The sequence below is a fragment of the Cervus canadensis genome, chromosome 26 (genome assembly GCF_019320065.1).
Source record: "Cervus canadensis isolate Bull #8, Minnesota chromosome 26, ASM1932006v1, whole genome shotgun sequence".
Lineage (NCBI taxonomy): Eukaryota > Metazoa > Chordata > Mammalia > Artiodactyla > Cervidae > Cervus > Cervus canadensis.
The window spans coordinates 23,410,558-23,437,472 of record NC_057411.1 but is presented as its reverse complement, the minus strand read 5'-3'; the positions used below and the strand labels follow the sequence as shown (position 1 = coordinate 23,437,472).

General features: G+C 37.6%; 1 protein-coding gene across 1 annotated transcript; it reads right to left on the bottom strand.

The window, feature by feature from the left end:
• Nucleotides 1–25,551, bottom strand: DCK (deoxycytidine kinase). The gene is made up of 7 exons (XM_043448282.1): nucleotides 25,419–25,551; nucleotides 21,709–21,824; nucleotides 9,079–9,272; nucleotides 7,728–7,875; nucleotides 6,036–6,151; nucleotides 3,886–3,976; nucleotides 1–1,920 (listed from the first exon to the last, which is right to left on the bottom strand). Exons 1-7 carry the CDS (start codon nucleotides 25,507–25,509, stop codon nucleotides 1,894–1,896), a joined length of 783 nt encoding a protein of 260 aa, XP_043304217.1. The 5' UTR covers nucleotides 25,510–25,551; the 3' UTR covers nucleotides 1–1,893.
• Between the last annotated feature and the right edge of the window lie 1,364 nt (nucleotides 25,552–26,915).

Genomic DNA, 26,915 nt, shown 5'->3' with positions numbered 1-26,915 from the left:
TAGCTCATTAGAATTCAAGAGATTTATATTTATTTATTAAGCAAATATTTAATTTAATAAACAAATTCATTTATATCAAACAAAAACAAATTCATACAATATCATGAGACAAATATTTATGGCAATTATAGGTCTGAAACAAGTCTCTCATTCAAAGATCAGTGCATCTAAACTATTTAACTCACTAAATTATTATCTTTGAACATCAAGAAACTAAACACAAGATATTTTAAAAAGGAAAATGATAGTTTCAAAGTAACTTTCCTCTCATTTAAAAAACCAGAGTTTTTCTAAAATGTCAAGTAGAAAGCTTAAATACAAATAAAACACACTGCACATCTTAAACAAAGCTGAAAAAAATCTATACATACAGATCTAAACCTATATATATAGACCTAAAATAAATCCATGCAGATTTTTAAAAATTACAACTATTCTGTACCCTGCCCTCTTTATTAATATGTATAATTTCTAATCAACAAAACATGATAATGCTTTCAAGATATATAAAATAAAGCAAGATCATTTTTATCAGTAATTTCTCTAAAAGGAGAGGAAAAAAATACTTAAGATATAATTCAACAGAGCAGCAAAACTATGAAGTGAAGAGTAATGATGCTCTCAAAGTAGAAATGTGTGACTTTTATTTACTTTTAAATAAAACTTTAAAATAGCAGGTTGCCTATTAATCCAGACAGCAGGGAAAGTAGAACAGTGGCAGGAAATAAGAGCTGGGACCAGCTAAGCAGTCTTAACTGCTAAGAAGATCATCTGCCTTGTTTTCAGTTTCCTTTTATGCTTCTCACCAAGTATAAAGGTAAAGAAAAACTACTCATTTCCAGCACAGCATCAGTAAAAACTATAATGGAAAAATGTATCCCTCACTGTGTCCCACTAAAGTTTTACCTATAAAAATGGTTAGAAATTTAAGGAAAACTGTAATTCCACCTCAAATGATTTAAAGACAATCAGAATTTAAGCCAACTCTTTAACTGGAATAGTAATACTCCATTCTAAAAGAATGGTCTGTGACAGGAAAAAGCAGGGAGTTATTTGAAGTTCCAAATAAATTTAGTCTTTATACTCATGTAATAATCTTCAGTTATCTTTTTAAGTGCAGCAACATTTCCTCTTTAATCCTCTAAAATTCCATGCAAAAGATAAAGCCTCACTCATACCACATATGTAGAAACAAAGGCAGGAAAAAGACTAAATGACTTGTAAGTTATGTCATTACAAACCGGGAACAAAGTCTAACCTGCTACTCTACAAATGTGTTATAGACACCTTAATAAATATCAGTGAAGTGATTAAATATTAAACCTGATCTTAACTTCCACACATCAATTAAGGTGGAAGGGCAAGCACCTGATCAAAAGTATTTGCAATGAACCTCATAATCCTTTTTTGATGGATTTCTTAAATTCCACTTTTCAATTTTTAATAGATACACTAATTTACTTACACAGGACACATTACTATTTACTATGTAATATTAAAGTTCCAGCTAAGAAACTGTTCATTGAGATGAGAAGCACCAGGAAAAAAAAATTCAAGCAGCTGAGGAGGATAAAAGAGGAAAGACAAAAGGAGGCTGGATCCTTTATGATGTAGCTTAACTACTGCAACGATTCTGGAACCAACTAAAGCAAAACTCCTTCTTGTAAGGGATACTTAGATGTCCTTGTTTCTTTAAACCCCCAAAAGAGGGGGGAAAAAAAAGCTAGTTATAAACTTTTGTATAGGATTCATTAAAAAAAATTTTTGGGGGGGGGGGGAATAATAGTAGTTAAAAACTTGGGTTTAGAAGAGAGACATATGAAAATGGACCCATGCAAATATACAAAGCTGAAGAAGGTGGAATCATTTGGCTGTGTGTAGTCTTCAGCAAGATCACAAAGTGCTCAAAAAGTCTTTTACCTGAGGAAAGGAAAAAAATATTAATTCAATTCCTTGGCTAATTTCAGATATCTAATATTCATTTTCAATTAGAAGTATCTAACAGTTGAAGACGTCAACTGTATAAGTAAACTCTATCACAACGCTACAGCATTTACTTTCAAAAGAAATATTAACAAATACTTGAGTAATAAAAGATGAATGATCCAAAAAGTCATTACAGAACTTATTAAATTTACATCTGAGATTGATACAGTTCTATAATAGTCATAACACTAATTTTATAATACCACAGACCACTGACATGTGCATCTTTAGCACTGATAACATGAATAATTCCAATGGTTTAAACAACTCTAAAGGTCTTGATTGTGTATGTAATCTATGTAATAGATTTATAATTTTTCTGAAGCACAAATGTGAATCATACATACAGACTATAAATATTAAAATGTGATGAAAGGTCATGTAAGTAGTTAGTGAACCTAACCAAGTGGCCAATGTCACAATACAAGATATTGCTCTCTATATATTTTAGACTACACAGTAATTCTACTGAATAGACAAAGATTACTGCCTTGCAAAAATACATGAAAAAGATAGCCAAATTCTAACACTACTAATTAAAGTAAAAATAAATAATACTATGAAATGATGATCATTAATCAAAACTATGAAGTGCTAGCTAAAATGAAAAAGTGACTTTACAGATTCATATAGCTAAAATAATGGTTGGCTTTTAGTATTGCAATGGTTGACTTAATTTTAACAGTATCATAAGTGAATTCTATCCTATATTTTTAACATCATTAAATTAGTGAAAGTGAAAGTCATTCAGCTGTGTCTGACTCTTTGCCACCCCATGGACTATACAGTCCTTGAAATTCTCCGGTCAAGAATACTAGAGTGGGTCTCCATTCCCTTCTCCAGGGGATCTTCCCAACCCAGGGATCGAACCCAGGTCTTCTGCATTGCAGGCAGATTCTTTACCACTGAGTCACCAGGGAACACCATGGGAAAAACAACTATATGCTATAGTAATCTATAATGCTGAGATTTTTCAAAATTCTTGATATACTTTATAAATGTTAAACACCTATTAAACTAAACAGCAGACATTTTATGATAGGAAAAAGAAAAATAAAATTTCTCTCAAAACTAAACAAACAACAAACAAAGGGGGGCTTTTTCTTTAGATCTTAGATCATTAAGTTAATTAACATGGATAGCTTCCCTGGTGGCTAAGACAGTAAAGTGTCTGCCTACAATGTGGGAAACCCGGGTTCGATCCCTGGGTAGGGAAGATTCCCTGGAGAAGGATATGGTAACCCACCCCAGTATTCTTGCCTGGAAAATCCCATGGACCAAGGAGCCTGGTAGGCTACAGTCCATGGGGTCACAAAGAGTCGGACATGACTGAGCGACAACTTCACTATAGGGATATTTATTATACAAATCCCATTACTAGTCTCTCTCAAGTATTCATCAATAGGTTCTCTCCCAGTCCCTTTATCAATATGAGCAACACTTACTTAATAGAATATAGTTAACTCTGAATATATATGGAAGATTAACTCTGATTAAGATAATGACTCAATGATTAGGCAATGCTAAGTCACAGACAAGGCACCAAATAAAACTAAAAACTATAAATCTTTAATAACAAGACTCCAACTAATATAATGGATGAGATCCATATCCTGTAACTTTAGAGGGGAGTAAGCAAGAACTTTTGTTAATGTTACTCCTAAAATACAGATGAAGAAACGAAAGGATAAAGTCTTATTTTATTTAAGGCTACAAATCTAGAAGCTAAAGTTAAGATGTAAATCTAAATAGGCTAAATCCCTCTAAAGCTCTTAACTGTCTCTTAATATAACTCTATGTCATCTTTCATTAGAAGATCATTTTCTCAGAAGTTAGGACACTTCTTTAGACAAGACAAAACAACATTATTTATAATCTTTGTATTCAACATAAATGTACCTTTTCAATTAGACTGTCATGTTTGTCTTTAAAGTCTTCATTAACATCCAGTGTTAAGATAGGCACTTCTTGTAGATAATCAAAGTTGGTTCTGTTCAAAGAGAGATAGATGAATAAAATATTTAGAAAAAGCAATAAATAAAAGAGAAACACTAAAAACATTCTTATGTCTTCATTTGAAAATCAAAATGTTATCCATTGTTTTACATTAAAATTATCCTGCAAGTACTTCATCTGGCAATGCCTTTTTTCTCACCTAAATTTACTATGCATATCTAAAAATCTCAAATATAAAATGTATAAAGCCAGGCAATGTGAAATGTCAGTTCAGTCACTCAGTCATGTCCGACTCTTTGCGACCCCATAAACCACAGCACTCCAGGCCGCCCTGTCCATCACCAACTCCCGGAGTTTACCCAAACTCACGTCCATTGAGTCGGTGATGCCATCTAACCATTTCATCCTCTGTCATCCCCTTCTCCTCCTACCCTCAATCTTTCCCGGCATCAAGATCTTTTCCAATGAGTCAGCTCCTTGCATGAGGTGGCCAAAGGACTGGAGTTTCAGCTTCAACATCAGTCCTTCCAAAGAACACCCAGGACTGATCTCCTTTAGGATGGACTGGTTGGATTTCCTTGCTGTCCAGGGGACTCTCAAGAGTCCTCTCCAACACCACAGTTCAAAAGCATCAATTCTTCGGCGCTCAGCTTTCTTTACAGTCCAACTCTCACATCCATACATGACTACTGGAAAAACCATAGCCTTGACTAGATGGGCCTCTGTTGGCAAAGTAATGTCTCTGCTTTTTAATATGCTGTCTAGGTTGGTCATAACTTTCCTTCCAAGGAGTAAGCGTCTTTTAATTTCATGGCTGCAATCACCATCTGCAGGGACTTTGGAGCCCGAAAAAATAAAGTCTGCCACTGTTTCCCCATCTATTTACCATAAAGTGATGGCGCCGGATGCCATGATCTTAGTTTGTGAAATGTAATTCTCCTCAAAAACCAAAATCACACCAGAAATTAGGGATGTTTAAAGATGAGAAAACTAAAGATCAGGGAGGCCATTCTGTGGCTCAGAGACTGTCTAAGGTTGCACACCAATAAGTGAGATGGATTTGAACCAAGATTTGACTAATGACAAAGTACAGTGATGTAAGAAACAAATCTGAACTATCTTAAATTCTGTCTGAAATAGAGTACAGGCAAAACTCAGAGATACTGTAGGTGTGGTTCCAGATAACTACAATTAAATGAATATCACAACAAAGCAAATACCACAACAAAGCAAGTCACACATATTTTTCTGGTTTCCCCATGGTTACAAAAGTTACATTTACACTAGCATACAGCAAATGTGCAATATCATTATGTGTAAAAAAAAAATGTACATAAAAATACTTTCTTGTTAAAAAAGTGGTATCATCTGATGCTTTAGTGAGTCACAATCTTTTTGCTGTTTGAGGGTTTGAAATAGTTCAAGAATTTACAAAATGTGACACAGAGACACAACATTAGCAAACACTGTTGGGAAAATGGTGCCAACAGACTTGCTTGACCCAGGGTTGCCAGAAACCTTCCATTTGTAAGAAACGCAGCACCTGTGACGCACAATAAAGCGAAGTGCTACACAGCAAGGTATGAGTGTGTGAGTGTGTGTGCTACTTGCTCGGCAGCGTTCAACTCTTTGCAACCCCAGGGACTCTACCCCACCAGGCTCTGTCCATGTAAATCACCAGGCAGGAATACTGGAGTGGGTAGCCATTCCCTTCTCCGGGGGATCTTCCCAGCCAAGGTCAACCAAGAGACTGAATCCAGGTCACCTGCATTGCAGGCAGATTCTTTACTGTTTGAGCCACCACAGAAGCCCACAACAAGGTATGCTTGTACCTAAATAACACATACAGATATATCTCTTACTTTATTCCTTAACGTGAACTCCATATACCATGCTGTAAATATGACTGGAGATTAGCAATAAAAACTTCAAGAAATTAGGATCTCGTTGCAATAAAAAGAGTCAAAATCCACACTTAATTCTAAGAGATCCTACAACACCAATATAAATGACTGAAAATAAAAAATTGTACATGTTTTGGATTAAAATTCGATAAATAAATTTAAAATCAATAGTAAATAAGGAAATCTTACTTTAGTGTTCTATGCAGGAGCCAGCTTTCATGCTTATAGTGAAGTTTCTCCAAGTATTCAAGAGGAATGCCTTGTTCTTCATTTCTTCCCCGTAAATATATTCTATTCAAGCATTTCTAAGAGCAAAAGCAATAAGAAAGAGGTAGGAGGAGTGGTGGAGGCAAGAAACAATTAAATAATTTTCTTGTTAGTTGCCATTAAATTTTTCTTCTTTGGTGTCTCTTTATTTATGCTAGCCAAAATCTCTGTTTCTCCTAGAAAACGTAGTAGTTCATCTTTCCCTCCTTGGGCTTTTCACCCATTTGGTGGTTCTAAACCAAGAATTACTCTCAAAAATAAATCAAAATATGTCTATAAACTTTTGGCATCCATACTTGAAATATAAAGTATAAAATAAGTTTGGTTAAAAAACAAAAAAATACACCTGTGATAAACCATGATGGAAAAAAAATATGAAAAAGAGTATACCTGTATAACTGAGTCACTTTGCTATATGACAAAAATTAAACACAACACTATAAATCAACTATACTTCAATAAAATTAAAAAAATTTTTTTAACTTTGGCATACAAAATGTGCTTCAAAGTCTATTATAAATCCTCTCTTTTCAAGTAAGTAAATGGTCTTCTAATCAAAAGATATCATAACAGTATGAAATAAAGTTTTATGTTAGACTTTAAGATGTGGACTATGAATGTTTCTAGCAGAATGCAACTATTAGTATTCTTTATGTTTTTTCTTCTATATTTGTATTTACTATTTTCATAAATTAAAAACAAAAATTCTTTTCAAAAATAAAAGTGAATTTCAAAATTGGTATGGTTAAATTCTGGCTTACTTGATATTAAAAGAGGAACAAAATCATCCCTTTGTATCAGAAACCTAGTTTCTTTGAAAATTCAGCTTCAAAAGCAACACAGTATTCTTTCAGAAAAAAAGTCATGACATTTACATTCACCAGAGCCTATTTTGTGACTTAGGAAAGAAAAAGGAATAAAAAATAGAAAAAAACGGGCATGCAAGCACCAAAACCAGAAATTTCTTAACAAATGTAAGCTTTTATTTAGGTTGGTTTTATGAAAGGCATCTATCTACTGGGTCTTATTCATTACATAATTTCATAAGTAAGTAAGAATAGCTCTTTACAATCTATCACAAAAGGCACATTTTCGAGTGAGCTCCCTTAATTCAAAATGGCAAGGGTCCTCTAAGTCTCCTCTCAACCACAGTCACTTGTATCCACCCATTCCAAGCCACAATCAATAAAGGATTCTTGACACGGATCTCTATCAACTTTGCCACTTATTCAGTAAATATTTACTAAGCTCCTACTACGTACCCAGATCCAGTTCTAGGCCCTGGAAATTCAACAGTCATTAAAATACCCAAAGTCCCAACGCATGAAACCTATATTCCAGGAGTTGCTTGAGCAAATTTCTTAATGTAGCTGTGATAGATAAGAGGCCCTGAAAAAGTCAGGAAGAATAATGAAGACTAGAACTGAGGAAAAAATGTGGAACTTCCAAATGTGGCCTTGTAGTTTTCTTAGGAAAACAGAATGTTTCTATCTATACACTTACGAATTTCTAATCTGGAGGTGGGGCAATTCTAAACTGAATTGCCTTCTCTACACACCTGAGGATTTCTATTAATAAGTCTTCAGTGGATCCAACAAATTTTTATTGCCTCACCTCTGGAGTGGCTCGAAGATAAATGATCCCATCCAGTTCAAGGCTGTGGCCAAACTGGTTATTCATCCAGTCGTGCCAGTCTTGATAAATGGTCCACTCTGTTTCATTCATGCAGTCAGATTCATACAAATTAGATGCAAAAATATACCTGAAAGAGAATCTGTATCAACACAAATTCCTTCCAAAAAGCACAAAGAGAAAATTGACCTACTAAATGGACACGAAACATTCTCCTAAATCCCACAGTACATAATGCCTTGGTTAGCAAGAAAAAAAAAAACAAAACAGAGTATTGTGAACTACAGAAAGTATGCTCTTGCCAGGGGTTCCCAAAAGTGTGGTGTGAAAACCCCTCGTAGTCCCTAAGACCCTCCCAGGGGTTCTGTGAGAGGCCGGATTACTTTATGTACTGTACTTCAACCAAAAGCTTAAAATAGCTTAAAGACAGAAGCACAAACGAGAATCCATCTGACTTCAAGTTAGACACTAAAGAGATCTGCATGATGCTCTTCTCAATTTTTTTTTGAAAAATATAATTTCACAAGTATCTTTTTCATGTTCATATGTAATGGATTTACTATTACTAATTTAAAGTAAATTAATAAATGTTTCTATATTTCTCAATCTTAATTTCTAATAACATAAATATCAATAGGACACTAAACTTATTGGGTTCCTTGATAATTATTAAGAACGGGAAGGGGTCCTAAAGTTTGAGAGCCTCAGTTCTGAGCTAACTCTAGTAAAAGAATCCTTACATAATAAGCAGGGTAATTCTAAGTCCCCCTCAGAGATATATGACCTAGTTTCAGGTGCAACCTGAATAGGGATCCAGATTTAACCACAGCTGATAAGAATTTTAAGAGGATTGGAAGAAAAAAAAACTTCTCTGCAAATTTGAAAGAGATGAGATGGCCCCCACACCCCACCAGTTTCCATGGCAGCTAGAAATTATTCTGCTGTTGTTGCTGTTTAGTCACTAAGTCATTTCCAACTCTTTGCAACGCCATGGACCACAGCCTGCCAGACTCTGTCCATGGGATTTCCCAGGCAAGAATACTGGAGTGGGTTGCAATTCCCTTCTCCAGGGGATCGCCCCAACCCAGGGATCAAACTCATGTCTCCTGCACTGGCAGGTGGATTCTTTACCGCTAAGTCACCAGGGAAGCCCAGAAATTATTCTAGAACTTCCCTAATGCCATTAGTATCAAACTGCTGAAAGTATTAAATGTCATTTTCCATCTCAAATCTCTATTATTCTGAGTCTGTTGTTCCTTTGATCCCCAGGAAACAGGGGAAAAAGTCCAGTTCTAAGCCAAGATTCCAAATTGACAAGGTCATTTTTATATACCTGTCACTATACACAGATCGTTCAAAAAATAATACTGGTTTCTCTGCATCTTTGAGTTTTCCATTGAGAGCGGCAAGCTGAGCTCGTATTCGACTGAGGCAGGCATATGACTGGAAGGTAAAAGACCATCGTTCAGGTTTCTCATACATCATCTGAAGAACATTTCCGCCACTTTTCTGAGATGTTGTCAGTTCCTATTTTGAATTTGAAAAAAGAGACAAAAAGCAAAGTAATGATCAATAGGGCTATTTTACTATTTTTAAGTTTAAAAAATAGTTGGATAAAAAAAAAATGACCCAATCGGGTAGAAGACCTGAATACACATTCTTACAAAGAAGATATACAGATGGGTAATAGTCACATGAAAATATGCTCAAAGTGGCTAATTTGGAAAAATGCAAATCAAAACAATGACATTAACACCTGCCTCTAGAAACAGTGAAATCACTTATTGTTCTTACAAAACATCACAAAAGTTTACTAGTAACATGTTTCACAGATTTGTTCAGATTTCTAGCCTAGCACCTCCTCTGGACAGAGTACTATGTGTTTAAGTCATTAAACAGGCAAGGTCATCTTAGGTCCCTTCCAGTATTCCTTTCACACTGAAAAACTCCTGTGATACCTAGGCAGTATCTATCTGCCAATCAGTCTCTCTTCAACCACAGCATCCACTTGACTACTCTACATGGCCAATTTCTTGTTATTATACTTTTATATAGTCTGAATTAAAGTAGTTTATGCTAGGGAACATCTGATTTAATCCATTAATTTTGTTTTTTAAAGAGGCTTGGTACTCTAGCTCAGTTGCGTCCGACTCTTTGCGACCCCATGAACCACAGCACACCAGGCCTCCCTGTCCATCACCAACTCCCGGGGTCCACCCAAACCCATGTCCATTGAGTTGGTGATGCCATCCAACCATCTCATCCTCTGTTGTCCCCTTCTCCTCCTGCCCTCAATCTTTCCCAACACCAGGGTCTTTTCAAATGAGTCAGCTCCTTGCATGAGGTGGCCAAAGGATTGGAGTTTCAGCTTCAGCATCAGTCCTTCCAATGAACACCCAGGACTGATCTCCTTTAGGATGGACTGGTTGGATCTCCTTGCAGTCCAAGGGACTCTCAAGAGTCTTCTCCAACACCACAGTTCAAAAGCATCAATTCTTTGGTGCTCAGCTTTCTTTATAGTCCAACTCTCACATCCATACATGACTACTGGAAAAACCATAGCCTTGACTAGACGGACCTTTGTCGGCAAAGTAATGTCTCTGCTTTTTAATATGCTGTCTAGGTTGGTCATAACTTTCCTTCCAAGGAGTAAGCGTCTTTTAATTTCATGGCTGCAGTCATCATCTGCAATGATTTTGGAGCCCCCAAAAATAAAGTCAGTCACTGTTTCCACTGTTTCCCCATCTATTTCCCATGAAGTGTTGGGACCAGATGCCATGATCTTAGTTTTCTGAACGTTGAGCTTTAAGCCAACTTTTTCACTCTACTCTTTCACTTTCATCAAGAGGCTCTTTAGTTCTTTTTCACTTTCTGCTATGAGGGTGGTGTCATCTGCATATCTGAGGTTATTGATATTTCTCCCGGCTATCTTGATTCCAGCTTGTGCTTCCTCCAGCCCAGTTTCTCATGATGTACTCTGCATATAAGTTAAATAAGCAGGGTGACAATATACACCCTAAATGGTACCCTAAATGAATCTCTAATTTGCAAAAGAAATATAGAAAGTAATTTTGAGCATCTATCCATTGCCATTTCACTACTACAGGTCAAAGTCAGCAAACGCTAACATTTCAGGCTTACAAATCAAAACAAAGGGGGTTAAACAGAAAGAAGCCACTGAAATTTCTTCCTCAGAGTGACAATATTTTCTTTTTTTCTAAATTAAAATAGATTGCATGGTAACAATATATTAGAAAACTTTTGATATTAGAGTTGTCAGAATAAGAAAGAAAAAACAGAACTGAGGACCCAGGGTTCATCAGCCTTCTCTATATCAAGCTATATAAAGGTTCTCCCCAAAGCTGTAAGTCTTAAACCTGTTTACTAACTTTCAAGGAATAAAATATGACTGCCTAATTCCTAATCTCAATCCTAGCTCAAATAAATGCCCCTGAACACTTTCTGAAAGTTCATGCTCAAAGTAGGTGTTTTTCCTCTGAGGGAGGGAAAAAAAAAGTCAGAAGTGTAAATACTACAACGGATCTTAAAGTTTCAGTTAAGAACTAAAAACCACACAAACATGTGGCACTCTGAGGCAGAATTTACATTTCATACCACAAACCACATAATTAAGTGAAACTTCTCAAAATTGGAAGGAAAAGAAAAGCATAAAATGGCAAGAGGCCAACAGTCAACAATAGGTCTGTTTAGAAATACTGAGCAGATGATGAACTGAAATAAAGGTATAACAGTTGAGTTCTCAAGCTGCTTAAAGAATAAATGTAATTTTATTAGAGTTTCAAGGACTTTTGTTAATTTAGTTATAAACAGATTGTCTACTAATTCACCATCCTCCACGGAGAAAATGTTTCATACAACTGAATGTTTCCAGCTAATGAAGTTTATCAACTCAACCAAAACTTTTGTTTAGTTGGTTTTATAAAGAGTACACTAGTGTATATTTTATTTTCCTACCCTGGTAAGCATGGCATTTTGAAAATTACTCTCAGTAACAGAGACAACTTTATGAACACTGCTGATGGATTTATGAGAGAAGTTAGCTAAACACAAGCTTCCATTGACACACATAAAAATATCCGGAACAATAAATAAATAAATATCAGGCACAAAAACACCAATATGAAAAGATACATGTACCCTATGCTCGTGGCAGCATTATTTACAAAAGCCAAAACATGGAAACAACCTATGTGTCTGTCAATGCGTGAACGGATAAAGATCTAGTGTATGCATACAATGGACTACAACTAGGCCATGAAAGAAAACGAAATCTTGTCATTTGTAACATTAATGGACCTTGAGGGTATTATGCTAAGTGAAACCAGTCAGACAAAAACAAATACCATATGATTTCATTTACAGAAGGAATCAAACAAAACAAAAACCCAGACTCACAGATACAGAGGACTGATAGGTGAAAGGGAGGCAGTGGGTAGGGGTTGAAATGGGAAAAAGGATCAAGAGGTACACACTTTCAGTTATAAAATAAATAAGTCACGGGGATGAAAGGAATGCAGAAAGGAGAATAAAGGCAATGACAGGGCATTAACTTTGTATGGGAACAGATGGAAATTAGACTTACCATGATCATCTCACAATGTACACAAATGTTGAATCACTATATACTGAACATATGAAACTAACACAATATTATGTGAATTACATCTGGAAAGTATACTTAAATATTAAATATGCAAAAGTTAAATTATTAATTTTCAAATAATAAAAAACACAGGTTAAACAGGTTTTTCACTTCGTTAAAGGCATTAGATGTATTTGATACTAAAAAAGAGGGGAAGAATAGTAGTGGTGTTCATGTATTATGAAATTCTCTGCAGCACAAATGTTAATTCAAAACACAAAATTTAAGTCTTGATTTAGTCTGCTCTATTCCTGGTTACATTACCTTGGCTTTCATGGCATATTTTTTAGAAAGAATATGCTTAGAAATGTGAACACAAAGGGCATATCTAAGTTTTCCTAAAAGTTTAATTTTTATTGTGTTAAATTAGAAAATAGAGACTATCTGTTGAAGAACTAATAAGTTCATTACTCAAAATACCCCTTCATAAGAAAATACACTTCAATTTTAATGACAATTACAATACCTGCCATTTATTATCTATTTTATACCAGAGACTATATAAAAAGTTTATATACATTATCTCAACTCTATGAAAGTCATTGCTGACACTATTTTATAGGCTTAAGATATGGGGTTCAAAAAGGTTGAATAACTCATTAATATCAATAAATCCAGTAAACAGCAAAACTAGGATTCAAGCCTAAGACTGATTCCAAAGCCACATTTTTTCCCAAAATGTTGCTCTGCTATTACATATTGAAGTTACCTCTGTAAACAAAGTGTCCGATGCTCAGTTGTGTCCTACTCTTTGCGACCCCAGCCTGCCAGGCTCCTCTGTCCATGGAATTTTCCAGGCAAGAGTACTGGAGTGTGTTGCCATTACCTTCTCCAGGGGATCTTCCAGACACAGGGATCAAACCCAGGTCTCCCACACTGTGGGCAGAATCTTTACCTCTAAGCCACCAGGAAAGCCTATCTCCTTATCTATAAACAGTACTTACATTTGATTTCTTGAAGGGAGATGTTCAGATACTATGTGGATAATTTAACTGGTGCTAGCGTTCTGTGTCCCACTTCTATTTGTGTGACTTCCCTGGTGGCACAGACAGTAAAGCGTCTGCCTACAATGTGGGAGACCCAGGTTCAATCCCTGGGTTGGGAAGATCTCCTGGAGAAGGAAATGGCAACCCACTCCAGTATTCTTGCCTGGAAAATCCCATGGACAGAGGAGCCTGGTGGGCTACAAATCCAAGGGTCACAAAGAGTCAGACATGACTGAGCGACTTCACTTTCACTTTCAGTGTTCTCTATTTTAATAATTTTATCTCAGACATGGATAACTTTACATAGTTAAACAAGAGAGAATTCACCAGACATAAACCAAATTTACCAGTGAAAATACATGTGAGTTATTTTTATAAATAAAACTAACCATGAAGGACAATTTTTTTGTCTTTATCACTGTCTAGGCTATTTCAAGTCGTCTTTGGTGCACAAATACCTATCACCAAAATAACCATTAACTTTATTTTGTTTTGTTTTTCACCACATCACACAGCTTGTGGGATCTTAGTTCCCTGACTGGGATTCCCCTGCAATGGAAGCCTAGAGTCCTAAACACTTCACCCCCAGGGAATTTACTAAAATAACCATTAACTTTAAAATAAACTTCAACAACTTCCACATAATTTAACTAAACATGGCACATTTGAGTTTAAGTTACATTAACAAATAAATTTAAGGTACTTCTATTTGGGAACTGTGGTGGCAGAAACTACTACATGTTCCATAAAACCAGGTTGTTTTCCTCCTGGACACACAGCTAGGCTTTATTCCCCAGTCTTCCTGGTAATTAACTGTAGCCTTGAGACTCAGTTCCAGTCAGTGGAAACAGGGCAGAAGCAATGTATATCATGTCCAGGCAAGGCCCATAAAAACCTCTCAAAGGTGATGATTCCTTGTTTATTCATCACTGGAAGCAAAAGACATCAAAGCTCTATAGAGCAGAGGTTTTCAACTTCGACTCCAGGGCAGGGGTATCTAAGTATGGTCCCTATCACATCAGAATGAACATCACTTCTGAACTTGCAAGAAATGCACATTTTCAGCACCCCTGCCAGACCTATTAAACCAGAAACTGGGGATGAGGCCCAAACCTCCGTTTTGCCAAGTCGTTCCGGTGACTCTAGTGAACACTAAAGGCTGAAACACTGTCTGAGAGGTTAGATGAGCTACACTCATGGGTCTCTGAGTCACAGCATGGTATGCCATCCACTCAATATCATCTTTCTAGTAGTCATGCATGGATGTGGGAGCTGGACCATAAAGAAGGCTGAGTGCCAAAGAATCGATGCTTTCGAATTGTGATGCTGGAGCCGACTCTGGAAAGTCTCTTGGACAGCAAGGAGATCAAACCAGTCTGTCCTAAAGAAAATCAACCCTGAACACTCGTTGGAAGGACTAACGCTGAAGCTGAAGCGCCAATACTTTGGCCTGCTGATGCAAAGAGCCAACTCACTGGAAAAGATTCTGATGCTGGGAAAGACTGAAGGCAGGAGGAGAAGGAGGCCACAGAGGATAAGATGGTTGGAAGGCATCACTGACTCAATGGACGTGAGTCTGAGCAAACTCCGGGAGACAATGAAGGACAGGAAGCCTGATGCTTCACTCCACAGGGTCGCAAAGAGTCGGACACAACTTAGCGACTGAATGACAATAACACAGGAGCAAGTGTTATCTTAAATTTATCTGATATATTTAATAAAATCTATCAGAAGTGAACTTGGTTCATTTGAAAAACAGGATCAATTTGCTAGGCACTGTGAATAACAGTGAGATAAAATAGGGTATAAATGCAAAATTAAGTAGGTTTGTCAGATAGTGAACTGAAGTTTAAAAGCTTTTCTGAAGAGACTTGAGGACTATATGCTAGATGAAATAAGCCACTCACAAAATGGCAAATACTGCATGATTCACTTATATGAGGTCTCTAGAGTAATCAGATTCATAGACACAGAAAGTAGAATGGTGGTTACCAGGAGCTGGGGGAAGGGAGCAAAGAAGAGTTGTTTAATGAATACAGAGTTTCAGTTCTCCAAGATGAAAATTTCTAGAGATCTGTTTCATAGCAGTGTAAATATCCTTACTACTACTACTGAGCTGTATGTTTAAAAATCGTTAAGATGGTAAGATTTAATTGCATTTTTTACCACAAAAAAACAAAAATCACACAAAGACTACAGGTCTTCTTTTATTTGGATTTCCTAGTAAATGTCATCTCTCTTGCCCAAAGCAAGTCCAAAGTCTGCTATATGAAAATAATTTAGAGGACCAATCTTGACTCATCACCTAATCAAAAAAATAACAGTCAGCTAGTTGTCTTATTCTCAAATTAAAACTGAATCAAAAATTATTTTACAGCTTTGAAAATGCTACTTTTTGGCTCTTAGTTTAATATGGTACCGAATTAGAAAATTAACAGTAAGCCAGGATACCATTTTCTAGTTCTTCAGGATAATCAAAGTAAGAGCCCATACAAAAATATTTTCTTCTGATCTTATGCATGAAAGTTTTGAAACTGCCAGTTTTCTGAACGCAATTATGTTAAGAATAAAATATTAGAAGTTTTATCAAAAAAGTACTGTGTATCATCTTTACCAAATTGAGTGTAATTTTAGTGTTTTTTCCCTCCGAAAAGTATTTAGATAAAAAATATGAATGCCTCAGGGTCAAAATACATTAAATAAAAACTAATAGAACATCTCTAGAAAGCAGTTTAGCTACATTCACTTTAAAAATTCTGTATCCACGGGCCCACTTAATTACACTTTTGAAAATTTATCTTAAAGAAATAATCCAAAACACAGATTTAACCACAAAGATGGTTATCACAGTGGTAAGGAAATAGGCTATCATTCTACTATTTATTAGGCACTTAATTAAGTAAATAATGGTACATGCACACAATAAATTAGGCTGACTTTAGAAATCATTTATAGTAAACTTTTAATAACATTTTCAATTTCCTTTGACATTAACATTATAGGGAAGAAAAGCAAAGTAAAAAATTATATATTGTTGGTTCAAGTAAAATCTAAGTAAGTTTTACTTCCCTCCTTGGTAGTCCATGATATTATCTTAATTTTGAACAATAAACACTTACTACTTCATATTCTTTAAAATTATGTAGCTCCACTCACCTGCCAAAGTTGGATATAATAAATTATCATCTCAACTATATTAAAATTACATATGGGGTGGTGGGATTACGAATAACTTTAATCTGTTTTTGTATTTTATATCTATAATTCACTTCATGACAGGACACTTCATGACTTTACAGAAAGCACAGATTGTCACCAAGATAAGTAAAAATGAGAATTATCAAGTAAAGATACAAAATCATTTATCTTTTACTTCTAGTCTAACCTTTGAGACATTGCAAGTTCAATCAAGTTAAGTTTGTCAAAAGAACCAGAGTCTACCAGACAAGAAAATCATAAAAGGGTTGACAAAAGTTACGTGATTTCAAAGGGTATGAGTGGTACTTTATCAAGCATTTTAAATTAATTTTTAAAAATGATTTATCAAAAAATATGCTTTTGTTTCACAGATAAGTATATTTTATCCTTTCTTTCTCGGAGTTACTAAATTTTCAGTGACTTCTCAGTGGTAAGAAGTGTTAGATGAGAGTAAAATAGCATTTCACAATAAATAACAAAGATCTCTCAAAAGAATTCAGCTCACTAAGAAAAACACTAAAAACATCTTCCTAACAGTCTGTATATCTCAAAAATAAGCTAAAAGGAAGCAACTCAATCAAAGCTTTTGAGCCTAAATAGTAACATACATCACCAAATAAACCACACTGCTATTTGAAATAAACCTTTAACACAAAGACTGATAGTCATCTGGGTCATATGATTTAAAGATAATTTACCATGGGAGAGGGAAGGTGGGGAGGTTACATAATCTTTTTAGGTACTTTTTGACTATTTTGCTAAAATTGCTGGCAGCACATCGGTAGTATAGCAACACTTCAGCCACTAGGTGGCAGGTGAAGAAACAAAACCAGCTAAAGGTGCAGGTGCAAATTAAATTACTGACTAGGGGAAGAGATCAGAGTACTGATAACCCAACATTTCCCATGCTACAGTTGCTGCCAAGAAGTGTGATTAAAAGTAGAACATCCAAAGTAGGACTGGCCTTACCAGAGTCATGTCTGAAAACAGTCTACTTCTCACTACAGGCAGAGTGCTAAGGAAGCTGCAATTTGGACAGTGGTTCATATCAAACTCCCAAGGAAGAGGTCAGGGATGGATCTTGGAGAGAAGGGCCCCAGGATGAAGGAAGAAACTCCATTGCTTGAGGCGAACGAAAAAATAAGATACTGGGAACACATCCACCCATTACTACCCTCATATTCCACTACCTTATCCCCAAAATACTACCCTCCAGTCTGAAACTTCATCTAGAAATACAGAGGATTAACAGCCTAATAGCCTTAAGTACACTTACACAAAAATAACATTATCCTCCAAGAATGTACACCAAAATCCAATGTAGGTAATGAAATCGTAACATCATAGAGACATGACTAGATTACAGGAAGCTGATGAAAATATGTATTAAAAAAGGCCCGTGTTAACATTAACTGTGTTGAATCGTCTACATGGTAGTTAAAAAGAAAGTTTGAAATTTTAACTGTGCTACACAGGAAGAAAATGCTCCAGCCCATAAACGTGATTATCAGATCATGAAACCAGTGCGAATGGAGACGAATGCATCAGTGCATCATAGTCTGATGACGTCAGTCACTAAGATAAATATAACTAATCCCCCTGAGCACTGATTCTAAGCTTAAGAGACAACCTTCTTATTATAAAATGTCTCCCCATGTACATTAATGCAAAATTTTCAACCTCTCCTCTCCAACTAAAGGGTTCAGTACACTCCTAACACTAACAGTGATTCACCAGGGTTCTCACTATTAACCAGGAGGCATCCCACACATTAAAATTCTCAAGGGATTGTTTGCTGTTTGAAAAAGCACCCCAAGTCTTTGAGATCCAGAGTTCCTTCTACTGGGCCTATATAGAAAATGAACTGACCTACTTCAATGAATCTAATAATTACATTTCTCTCTGCAAATCAAAATTTTTGACATTGTGGTTTTTGTATATGCTCCTGTGTGCTTGGTTAACATAAGGTACACTGGGAATTCACCGGTGCTTAGGACTCTGCACTTCCACTGCAGGGGGCATGGGTTCAATTCTTGGTAGTTGGTTGGGGAACCAAGATCCTGCAAGCCGCGAGGCACAGCTCCCCCCAAAAAAGTAAGGTATGCTGAAAGGCAGAAACATTTAGTATGCCAACAAACCAGTTACATGTATTCAGTATGAGTTAGAAGCTATGATACTAAAATTAGAAGTGGAAGTGTTAGTCACTCAGTCTCGTCCAACTCTTTGTGACCTCATGGACTGTATCCTGCCAGGCTCTTCTGTCCATGGAATTCTCCAGGCAAGAATACTGGAGTGGGTTGCCTTTCCCTTCTCCAGGGGATACTCCCAACCCAGGGATCAAACCCGGGTCTCAGGCATTGCAGGCAGATTCTTTACTGTCTGAGCCACCAGAGGATGGAACTTCAGTGAAGGTCACCTAATCCAATCTAGTCTAACATTCTCCCAATGAAAGAAAGCTTTCTGTATTTCTCACACTGGTTTAACTTGGCTACTTTCTACCTAAGCCCTGAGAATTACTGCACTGACAGCTGACCCCAGAAATGAGGAGGAGAAAGAGTATTTTTAGAACACAGGTCTCTCATTCCTAAGTAAAAGCACACTTGAGTAGGGCACTATCAAAGAGGCAACAAGACATACTTTAGGAGGTAAAAACGTAGAGTGAGCGAGCGAAGACCAAATATCCAAAAGAAAATGGGCAAAAGGATCTGAAAAGGGACTTCACAAGAGAAAGCCAAATGGCAAATAAATTAATTAAAGGAGCACAATTTCATTAGCAATCAGGGAAATACAAATGAAAAACATAAAAGATATTAAATGTTCATCAGAATGACAAAATTTAGGAAGCTGGACAACACTAAACATTGGCAAAGGAACGGACTAATGGCAGCTTGAGTACACTGTGGGGAATGTAAAGCGGTAAAACCACTTCAGAAAATAGGCATCATACACATCCCCGACCACACAGTAATTTAACTTCTTATTCCAACAGAAACTCTTGCATGTGTACGCCAGGATTCATATTCATAACATGGCTGTTTTCACAGCAACTAAACTAGGAACCACTCAAAAACCAATCAAAGGTACAGAATGGACAAATAGTAATATATGAATACAACTGAATACCATATGGCAACGCAAATGAACAAGCTATAGCTGCATGCAACAATACAGACAAATTTCACAAACTTATTAAGCAAAAGAAACAAGAAGAAAAGGAATGCTAATGAATGTCTTTATATAAGATGAAAAAAACAGACAAAACTAATTGTATTTCTTAGAGATATGTTCATGTACATTAAATTCTTTTTAGAAAGCAGAAAAATTATCCCAAGAATTACAAAAGTTATTTTATGTGAGTGATTACCCCGAGGAGTTATTATCCTTGGAAGGAGATAATGTGACCTGAGAAGAACAAGGACTTTTTGAACAAGAAGGTAAAGGTCTATTTCTTGACCTGAATGACAGTTATAAAGATGTTAGCCTTCAAACTGTACATAAGTTTCATATACTTTTCTATTAGTTGTATCGTATGTCAAAAAAAATGCTGAAAGAAGCAAATAAATTTACCACTTAAAACTCTGCTGCTAAGTCACTTCAGTCGTGTCCAACTCTGTGCGACCCCATCCCTGGGATTCTCCAGGCAAGAACACTGGAGTGGGTTGCCATTTCCTTCTCCAATGTGTGAAAGTGAAAAGTGAAAGGGAAGTTGCTCAGTCGTGTCTGACTCTTCCTTACCCCATGGACTGCAGCCCACCAGGCTCCTCCGTCCATGGGATTTTCCAGGCAAGAGTACTGGAGTGGGTTGCCATTGCCTTCTCCAACTTAAACTCTACGTAATGCTAATTCTGCCTTTCCTCAAGGACCAGACTGAAATATCATTTCTTAAGAACATGGAGTCCATATCGAAAGGAAGTCCCTTCAGGATTTAGTCCTGGATTATTCAATGAACTGTAATGTAGTAAGCTGCTAACCACACTTAGTAAACAGGTATGTGAGAAAACACTTTCAGTTATACAAAACCAGTGTCCTCAAAGGCTGCACAGTATCTTGGTTAGTGATTCCTCCCTATATATATGATTTACATTTTAAACATTCAATTATTATTCCTAGAGTTCTCATAACAACAGCTACACTTTGAAACTAAACTTTTTTTTCAATACCTCTGTCCTCCTCAGACTAACAAAGTAAGTTTCTAGCACACATTTCCATTTTCCCATTTCTCCATTTCTGCTATGCTGCTTTCAATTCCAATTCTCATTTCTCCAGAAATGAAAATCTTAATAATCAGATCTCATTGCCTCTTCATATATATACACACACACACACACACACACACATATATATGTATACAATAAAAAAAAAAGTTTTCTGGAAAAAATGGGTAACTATTACTTCCTCTTCCTCATTTGCAATGTAGGATGGCTAGTGCTGGGAAACTGAAACTTGTGTAGAGGTAGAAGTCTGACAAGAATGAAAGTACAAAAATAAATGGCTGTCTAAGATAAAAGTCTTAAAATATTAACTAACAAAATTCAGCTATGGAGTAGCTGTTTTTGCTTTTCTTGTTTATAAACAAAATGTAAAAAGACACTCAAGGAATTTACATTTTTTAAAACATTTTAAAAATTCTACTTAGCTGCAATGCAGTGCATAATCTTAAGCACATAGTTCCATGAATGTCTAGACATGTATATATATGAAAGTGAAAGTCGTTTAGTCATGCCTGGCTCTTTGCAACCCCACGGACTATACAGTCCATTGAATTCTCTAGGCCAGAATACTGGAGTGGATTTCCCTTCTCCAGGGGATCTTCCCAATCCAGGGATTCAAACCAGGTCTCCCTCATTGCAGGTGGATTCTTTACCAGCTGAGCCACAAGGGAAGCTCTTGTGTGTGTGTGTGTGTGTGTGTGTGTGTGTGTGTATGCATATATATATACACTTCTACAAATATATATACTTCTACATAATGACTGCTCAAATGAAGATACAGACTTCAAGTTATATTTGAAAGCTCTATTGGAAAAGGAAACAACAACAACAAAAAAACCCCAAGGTTATAACTGTTTGTCTAAACCAAAATTCTTTATTTTATTAAATAAAGTTTATTTTCATACCTCAAATTCATTCTGAGTACTCTGAACGTTGCACCACCTGGCAACAGGTTCAGGCACCACCTCCCAGTCCTCGCAGACTTGTTTAAGGATATTCACAAATGTTGACTTCCCAGCAGCTGTTGTGAGAGGAAAAGTGAAATTGAGGAAGGAAACAAAAATGCCAAGATAGTCATCAGCTGTTACAAAATTTATAATAGCAAACAATTCAAAAAAGAAAAACATTCAATTTTCTAAACTCTTTCAGATTTTTTTTAATGAAAAGTCAGAGTGCCTGACCACCTGTATTGAAAATAAGCACATCTGTTTGCTAATGTTTTAAGTTTACCAAAGCCATGGAACAGAATTTTAAAAATCCAAGACCTAGATTTACTGTCCTTAAAAAAACAATTAGAGATAACTTTGTGAGAAGGAGTTAAGGGTATTCTCCCACTTAATTAAGTTTGCAATTTGGGACAAAGTCACTGAATCTCTAAGAGCCTGTTTCCTCAAAATATAATGGAGACTGTAACAATAACACCCTCCTCATAAAAAGTGTTGTGATAAATGAACTATCACTATAGTGACAGTCATTCCAGTCTCCAGCATTTTCAAAAATTTCCTCTCTATTGCCTCTATTCATTCAACTTACAAACAAATTCGGGTCTTTCTGATCTAAAACCAATCGAGAAACAACCAAATAAACCAAAAAATTAATATAAAGATGCATCTAATCCATAGAGTTTCAGGATGGGACATAATATGACTGCTATTGTATGATACTAATTACATCTGACACTCTGGCTAACAGAAATTATAAAAATATTTTTGCAAAGTACTTCCTACAAACAATAGCCATGTTTCTGCTGTTTCCCTTTCACAGTTCTGTGCACTCTAACCAACTCCTTAAAAAAAAAGTTGTATGTACTTTATTTCTCCCTGCTCATTCACTAGTTTCTGAAATATCTCGGAGGAAAAAAAGAAAACAGTTCAGATGTAACCAAGACATACATTCTCTATTTTAAAATTATCTGGGAATTCATTCAATTTAATAGTAAGGAGATTCTTGACCAAGAATTTGACAGAGTGTAGCAATACTCTTAATGACACCACACCCTTCCTATCTGAAGTCACCAAATGTGGTTATATTAGTCATCTTTGGTCAGCATGTTTTCTCTCTCTCTTTCCATATATGTGACAAATGCACACAGAGATAGATAAATCTATTACAAAAAACAACAGCAGCAAAGCTTCCTCTTCCTTATAAACTGGATCCAAAAGGGCAAAAAGAACTTACTTTTGACCTGGAGAACTATAATCAAACTTAAAATATTACACAGGTCAATAGAAAAAAAAAGAAAAAACTGAAAGAATTTTAAAGGATCACACAGAGGAAAAAAAGGGGATGGTCAATCAGAAAGTAACACAGAGAATAGTTGAGAAGCAAAACATGAAAGTCATATTATCACCACACAATAGACAGAAAATCTTTTAAGGATAAACTAGATGATCATCAGGTTTAATCATAGGAAATACAATGGGGACCACAGATTTTACGTGAAGAGGGTAAACACAGAAACTCTTAAGGCATTTAGAAGAATGGTGAATGGAAGCATGTAAAACGTTCACCATTCATTCATTGAGTTGATGGAGGAAAGAAGAAAATTGGAGTGGGTAGCCATTTCCTCCTCCAGGGGATCTTCCCAACCCATGAAGTGAATCAAGTCTCCTGCAATGGCAGGCGGATTCTTTACCACTTAACAGCTTACTTGGGTCTAGCAAAGAAGGCAGAGGGGCACATGAACAACAGTACAAGAGCATTAATAAATAGGAATTGACAAAGCCACAGTATCAGGGAAAACTGTTAAGAGGTGAGGGACATATGCCATCCAAATAGCAAACTGTTGTTTTACAGAAATGCAGTGTTACCAGATCTTCAGATTTTTCAAGAGAGGCCAAAAATCTAGATGTTAATGGGAAATCTCAACATTTGTAAATGCCAGTAACTAATCAAAAAAAATTTTTTTTCAAATTTGGGCAGGCCAATATTGTATAAATACAGGCCATGAGTTTGCAACTCCTTCTGTTAAGTATCAGGGAGGTGAGATATTTAAGCAGGGATTAACACCATCATATTTATAGATAGAAGGAAAACTTTGGAAGAATTTAAAGAAACTGGAGATGGGGTGACAAATTAGGAAATTATTTCAGGTGCTGAGAAGATTAAAAGATGCTCGGAAGGAAGTAAATTTTGAGGTATGATACATTGCTTAACTGGATTTAGGAAAGGGAAGGAAGGAACTGTGGTATAGACGTGAGAGGTTGTTCATTCAAATTTACTTTTGAAATGGCTTTGTTCAACTACTTCCTCCTGTTTTTATATATGGTACTCTATATCAACTAGTAGCTGTGTAAAATCATACTAGTAAATATTCACCTTCAAAGAATGCATCCAAGCTAAGAAGAAATGAGAGTCTGCTACATGGATTTTTCCAACTGTTGTCTCAACACTGGAGCAAAGAAACAAAATGCCCTCCTTGAGGCTGGATTCAGGTTTTTTTTATTATTTGCAATGCTGCTAAAGCACCTGTCTGCCTTGCCTTTTTAAGGTACAAGTGCTTTGAGCATGGTAAGAATTTTTAAAAATTGCTGTATGCATGAATGGCCAGTACCTAACTCGGAACCAAAAAAAAAAAAAAAAAAAATCCTATCAAAACAGGAAGCATCAGGCATAGGTTTCCGGAGGTAAGAAATAGAGAAGATTAGGAAATTCTCTTGTATCTTGTAAAATGACATCTGGATTAAGAACAGAAATAGTAGTGGTCTTTGAATCATATCCCAATGTTCAGTTGGATGTTGGCTGGGGAGTGAGTGATCCATGTTGCCAAGATCATTTAAAAACTCTTTCCTTGTACTTGAATGTTTACAGCCACTTTATCCATAATATAAACACTGGAAAAAATCCAAATGTCCACAAGTGGGAGAGATAAACTGTGGTATACCCATGCAATGGAATACTAGGAACAAACAAACAAAACCCCCACACAAATACACAGATACAAGCAGCATGAATAAATCTCAAAGCATTCGCTAAATCAGAGAAGCAAGACACAAAACGCTACACACTATGATTTCATTTCCATGACATTGTGAAAAAGGCAAAACTGTCAGGAATAGAAATCACATCAGTGCTTGTCAGGTGATAGAAATGGAGAGGGGGATGACCACAGAGAAGTACCGGGAAACTTCTTGAAGTGATGGGGATGTTCTGAATTCTGATCTTGGTGGATGTAAAACATTATTATGTTTGTCAAACCTCATAGAGCTCTATACCTAAAAAAAGGATCATTTAGCCTACGTAAATTGCACCTCAAGCACTGACAGACAGACACATCATTAAAAACAAACAGAACAAAACCATTCCCTTTCACGATCCCAACGAAGAGACTGAAAAGGACTCCAAGCGCGTCTCACAAGGCCCGGAGGCCTAGGCCCGCGGCCAGACGCCCAGGGGCTGCGACCACCCTCGGAGCATGTGAGGGAAGCTGGGGAGGGCAGAGAGGGGTGCTTTCGGCGGCAGTTTAGGAATTCTGGGTTGCGGGTCCACAAGCGCAGGATCACGCTGGGAGGAAAGTCCCCCCGGAGCAGTAGCAGGGATGCGGCGAAGGGGCGCTTCAGCCCCCGCAGCCCCGACTACCTCTGCTTTGGGACCAACATCTCCCGAGGCCCCTTACCGATGTTCCCTTCGATGGAAATTTTCTTGATGCGGGTCCCCTCAGAGCTGGCTGAGGGAGACGGGCAGCTCCTCTTTGGCGGGGTGGCCATGCCTTCTCCTGTTGGCAGCTCTGAGCGCTTCAGGCAGGGAGGGCTTGGAGGTGGCCGCAGGTGCGCGCGCCGGGGTTCACGCCGCGGCGGAACTCGCCTTGACCTGCAGGCTGAACTCTCTCCCGTCCCAGACTCTCCGGCCGGCGGATCGGCGGGTTTGATTTTGGCGCGCGGAGGCAGCAGCCGATGGGGGAGGGACCGCGAGGTGGCCGCCCGCCCAGAGGGGAAGCCACGCCCCCGCCCTCCCTTAAATCGGCGATTCCACCCGGAGCCCCTCGGCCTGCACCCGCCATAGGAGGGACTTCTGCGTGCGCAGCCGGCACGTCGGGTCAAGGGGAAACAGGGGGCGGGGCCGCGCGCGCGCGCAGGCGCGTCTCTTCCCAGAACGCGGGGGGCGTTCCCTGAATCTTCCGAGAACCCGGGGCGGACGCCCAAGGTGAAAGGGCTCTCGAGGTTGGAGGGTTCCGCCTCGCCTCCGCCCCTTATAGAGGGCGGCCGGAGTTTGGGGAACTCGCTTGTCCCATGGGGCTTGTGGTTTCTGGACCGAACTGACTGAGCTTGAAGTTTTGAACTCGTCAGGGGAGAGGCAGTGCATAGTACAAAAATCAAACGGATTATCCTTGTTCTCAGCCTTCGAGGGGAAGACTGTTATCAGGCCAGGCGGCGCTGGGCGATCCAGTCCTCAGGGAATGTATTGCAGTCTTATCGCATGCCAGACCTTATTTCGAAAGTTTTTCGTGGATTAACTAGCATCAAGGGCCAGAGGTCCTACTGTTTATCAGCGAGTAAACTAGTACTGAGGGGCTACTTGTTGAAAATCTCAAAGTCAGTGAGTGGAACTGGGATGGGAACTTAGGTATCTAGATGCCACACCAGAAGAAGCCTTCCTTTCTCTCTCATATCTTGGTTTGGATGCCCCGTATACGCTGAAGGGGAGCAGATATGCCACCCCCAAGTTGGTCACATCGGCATATTATATTGAATTAAGGACACTCTGACTGTTCCTCCTGGAAGCAGGAGCTAAACCTCTGGTGTGCACGGTACCCTCCGTGTACCAGGAGGGTGGAAAGCACACTTTTCCCCAGAGATTGGGAATTTAGGGCAGAGAAGGCTAGATAAATAAAACTTGTTACTGCTTCATCAACTTATTACACAAGGCCAACACCCCTTCATCTTGAGAATTCTTAACAAATTGATTGTTTGTCTCAGTTTAGTTCAGTTCAGTCGCTCAGTCGTGTCTGACTCTTTGCGACCCCATGAATCGCAGCACGCCAGGCCTCCCTGTCCATCACCAACTCCTGGAGTTTACTCAAACTCATGCCCATCGAGTCGGTGATGCCATCCAGCCATCTCATCCTCTGTCGTCCCCTTCTCCTCCTGCCCCCCAATCCCTCCCAGCATCAGGG

Coding starts and splice junctions, on each gene's coding strand:
- DCK (XM_043448282.1), bottom strand. CDS start 25,509: ATGGCCACCCCGCCAAAGAGGAGCTGCCCGTCTCCCTCAGCCAGCTCT. Junction 21,825..25,418: donor TTCCATCGAAGGGAACATCG/GTAAGGGGCCTC, acceptor CTCTCACAACAG/CTGCTGGGAAGTCAACATTT. Junction 9,273..21,708: donor GTACTCAGAATGAATTTGAG/GTATGAAAATAA, acceptor AATTCAAAATAG/GAACTGACAACATCTCAGAA.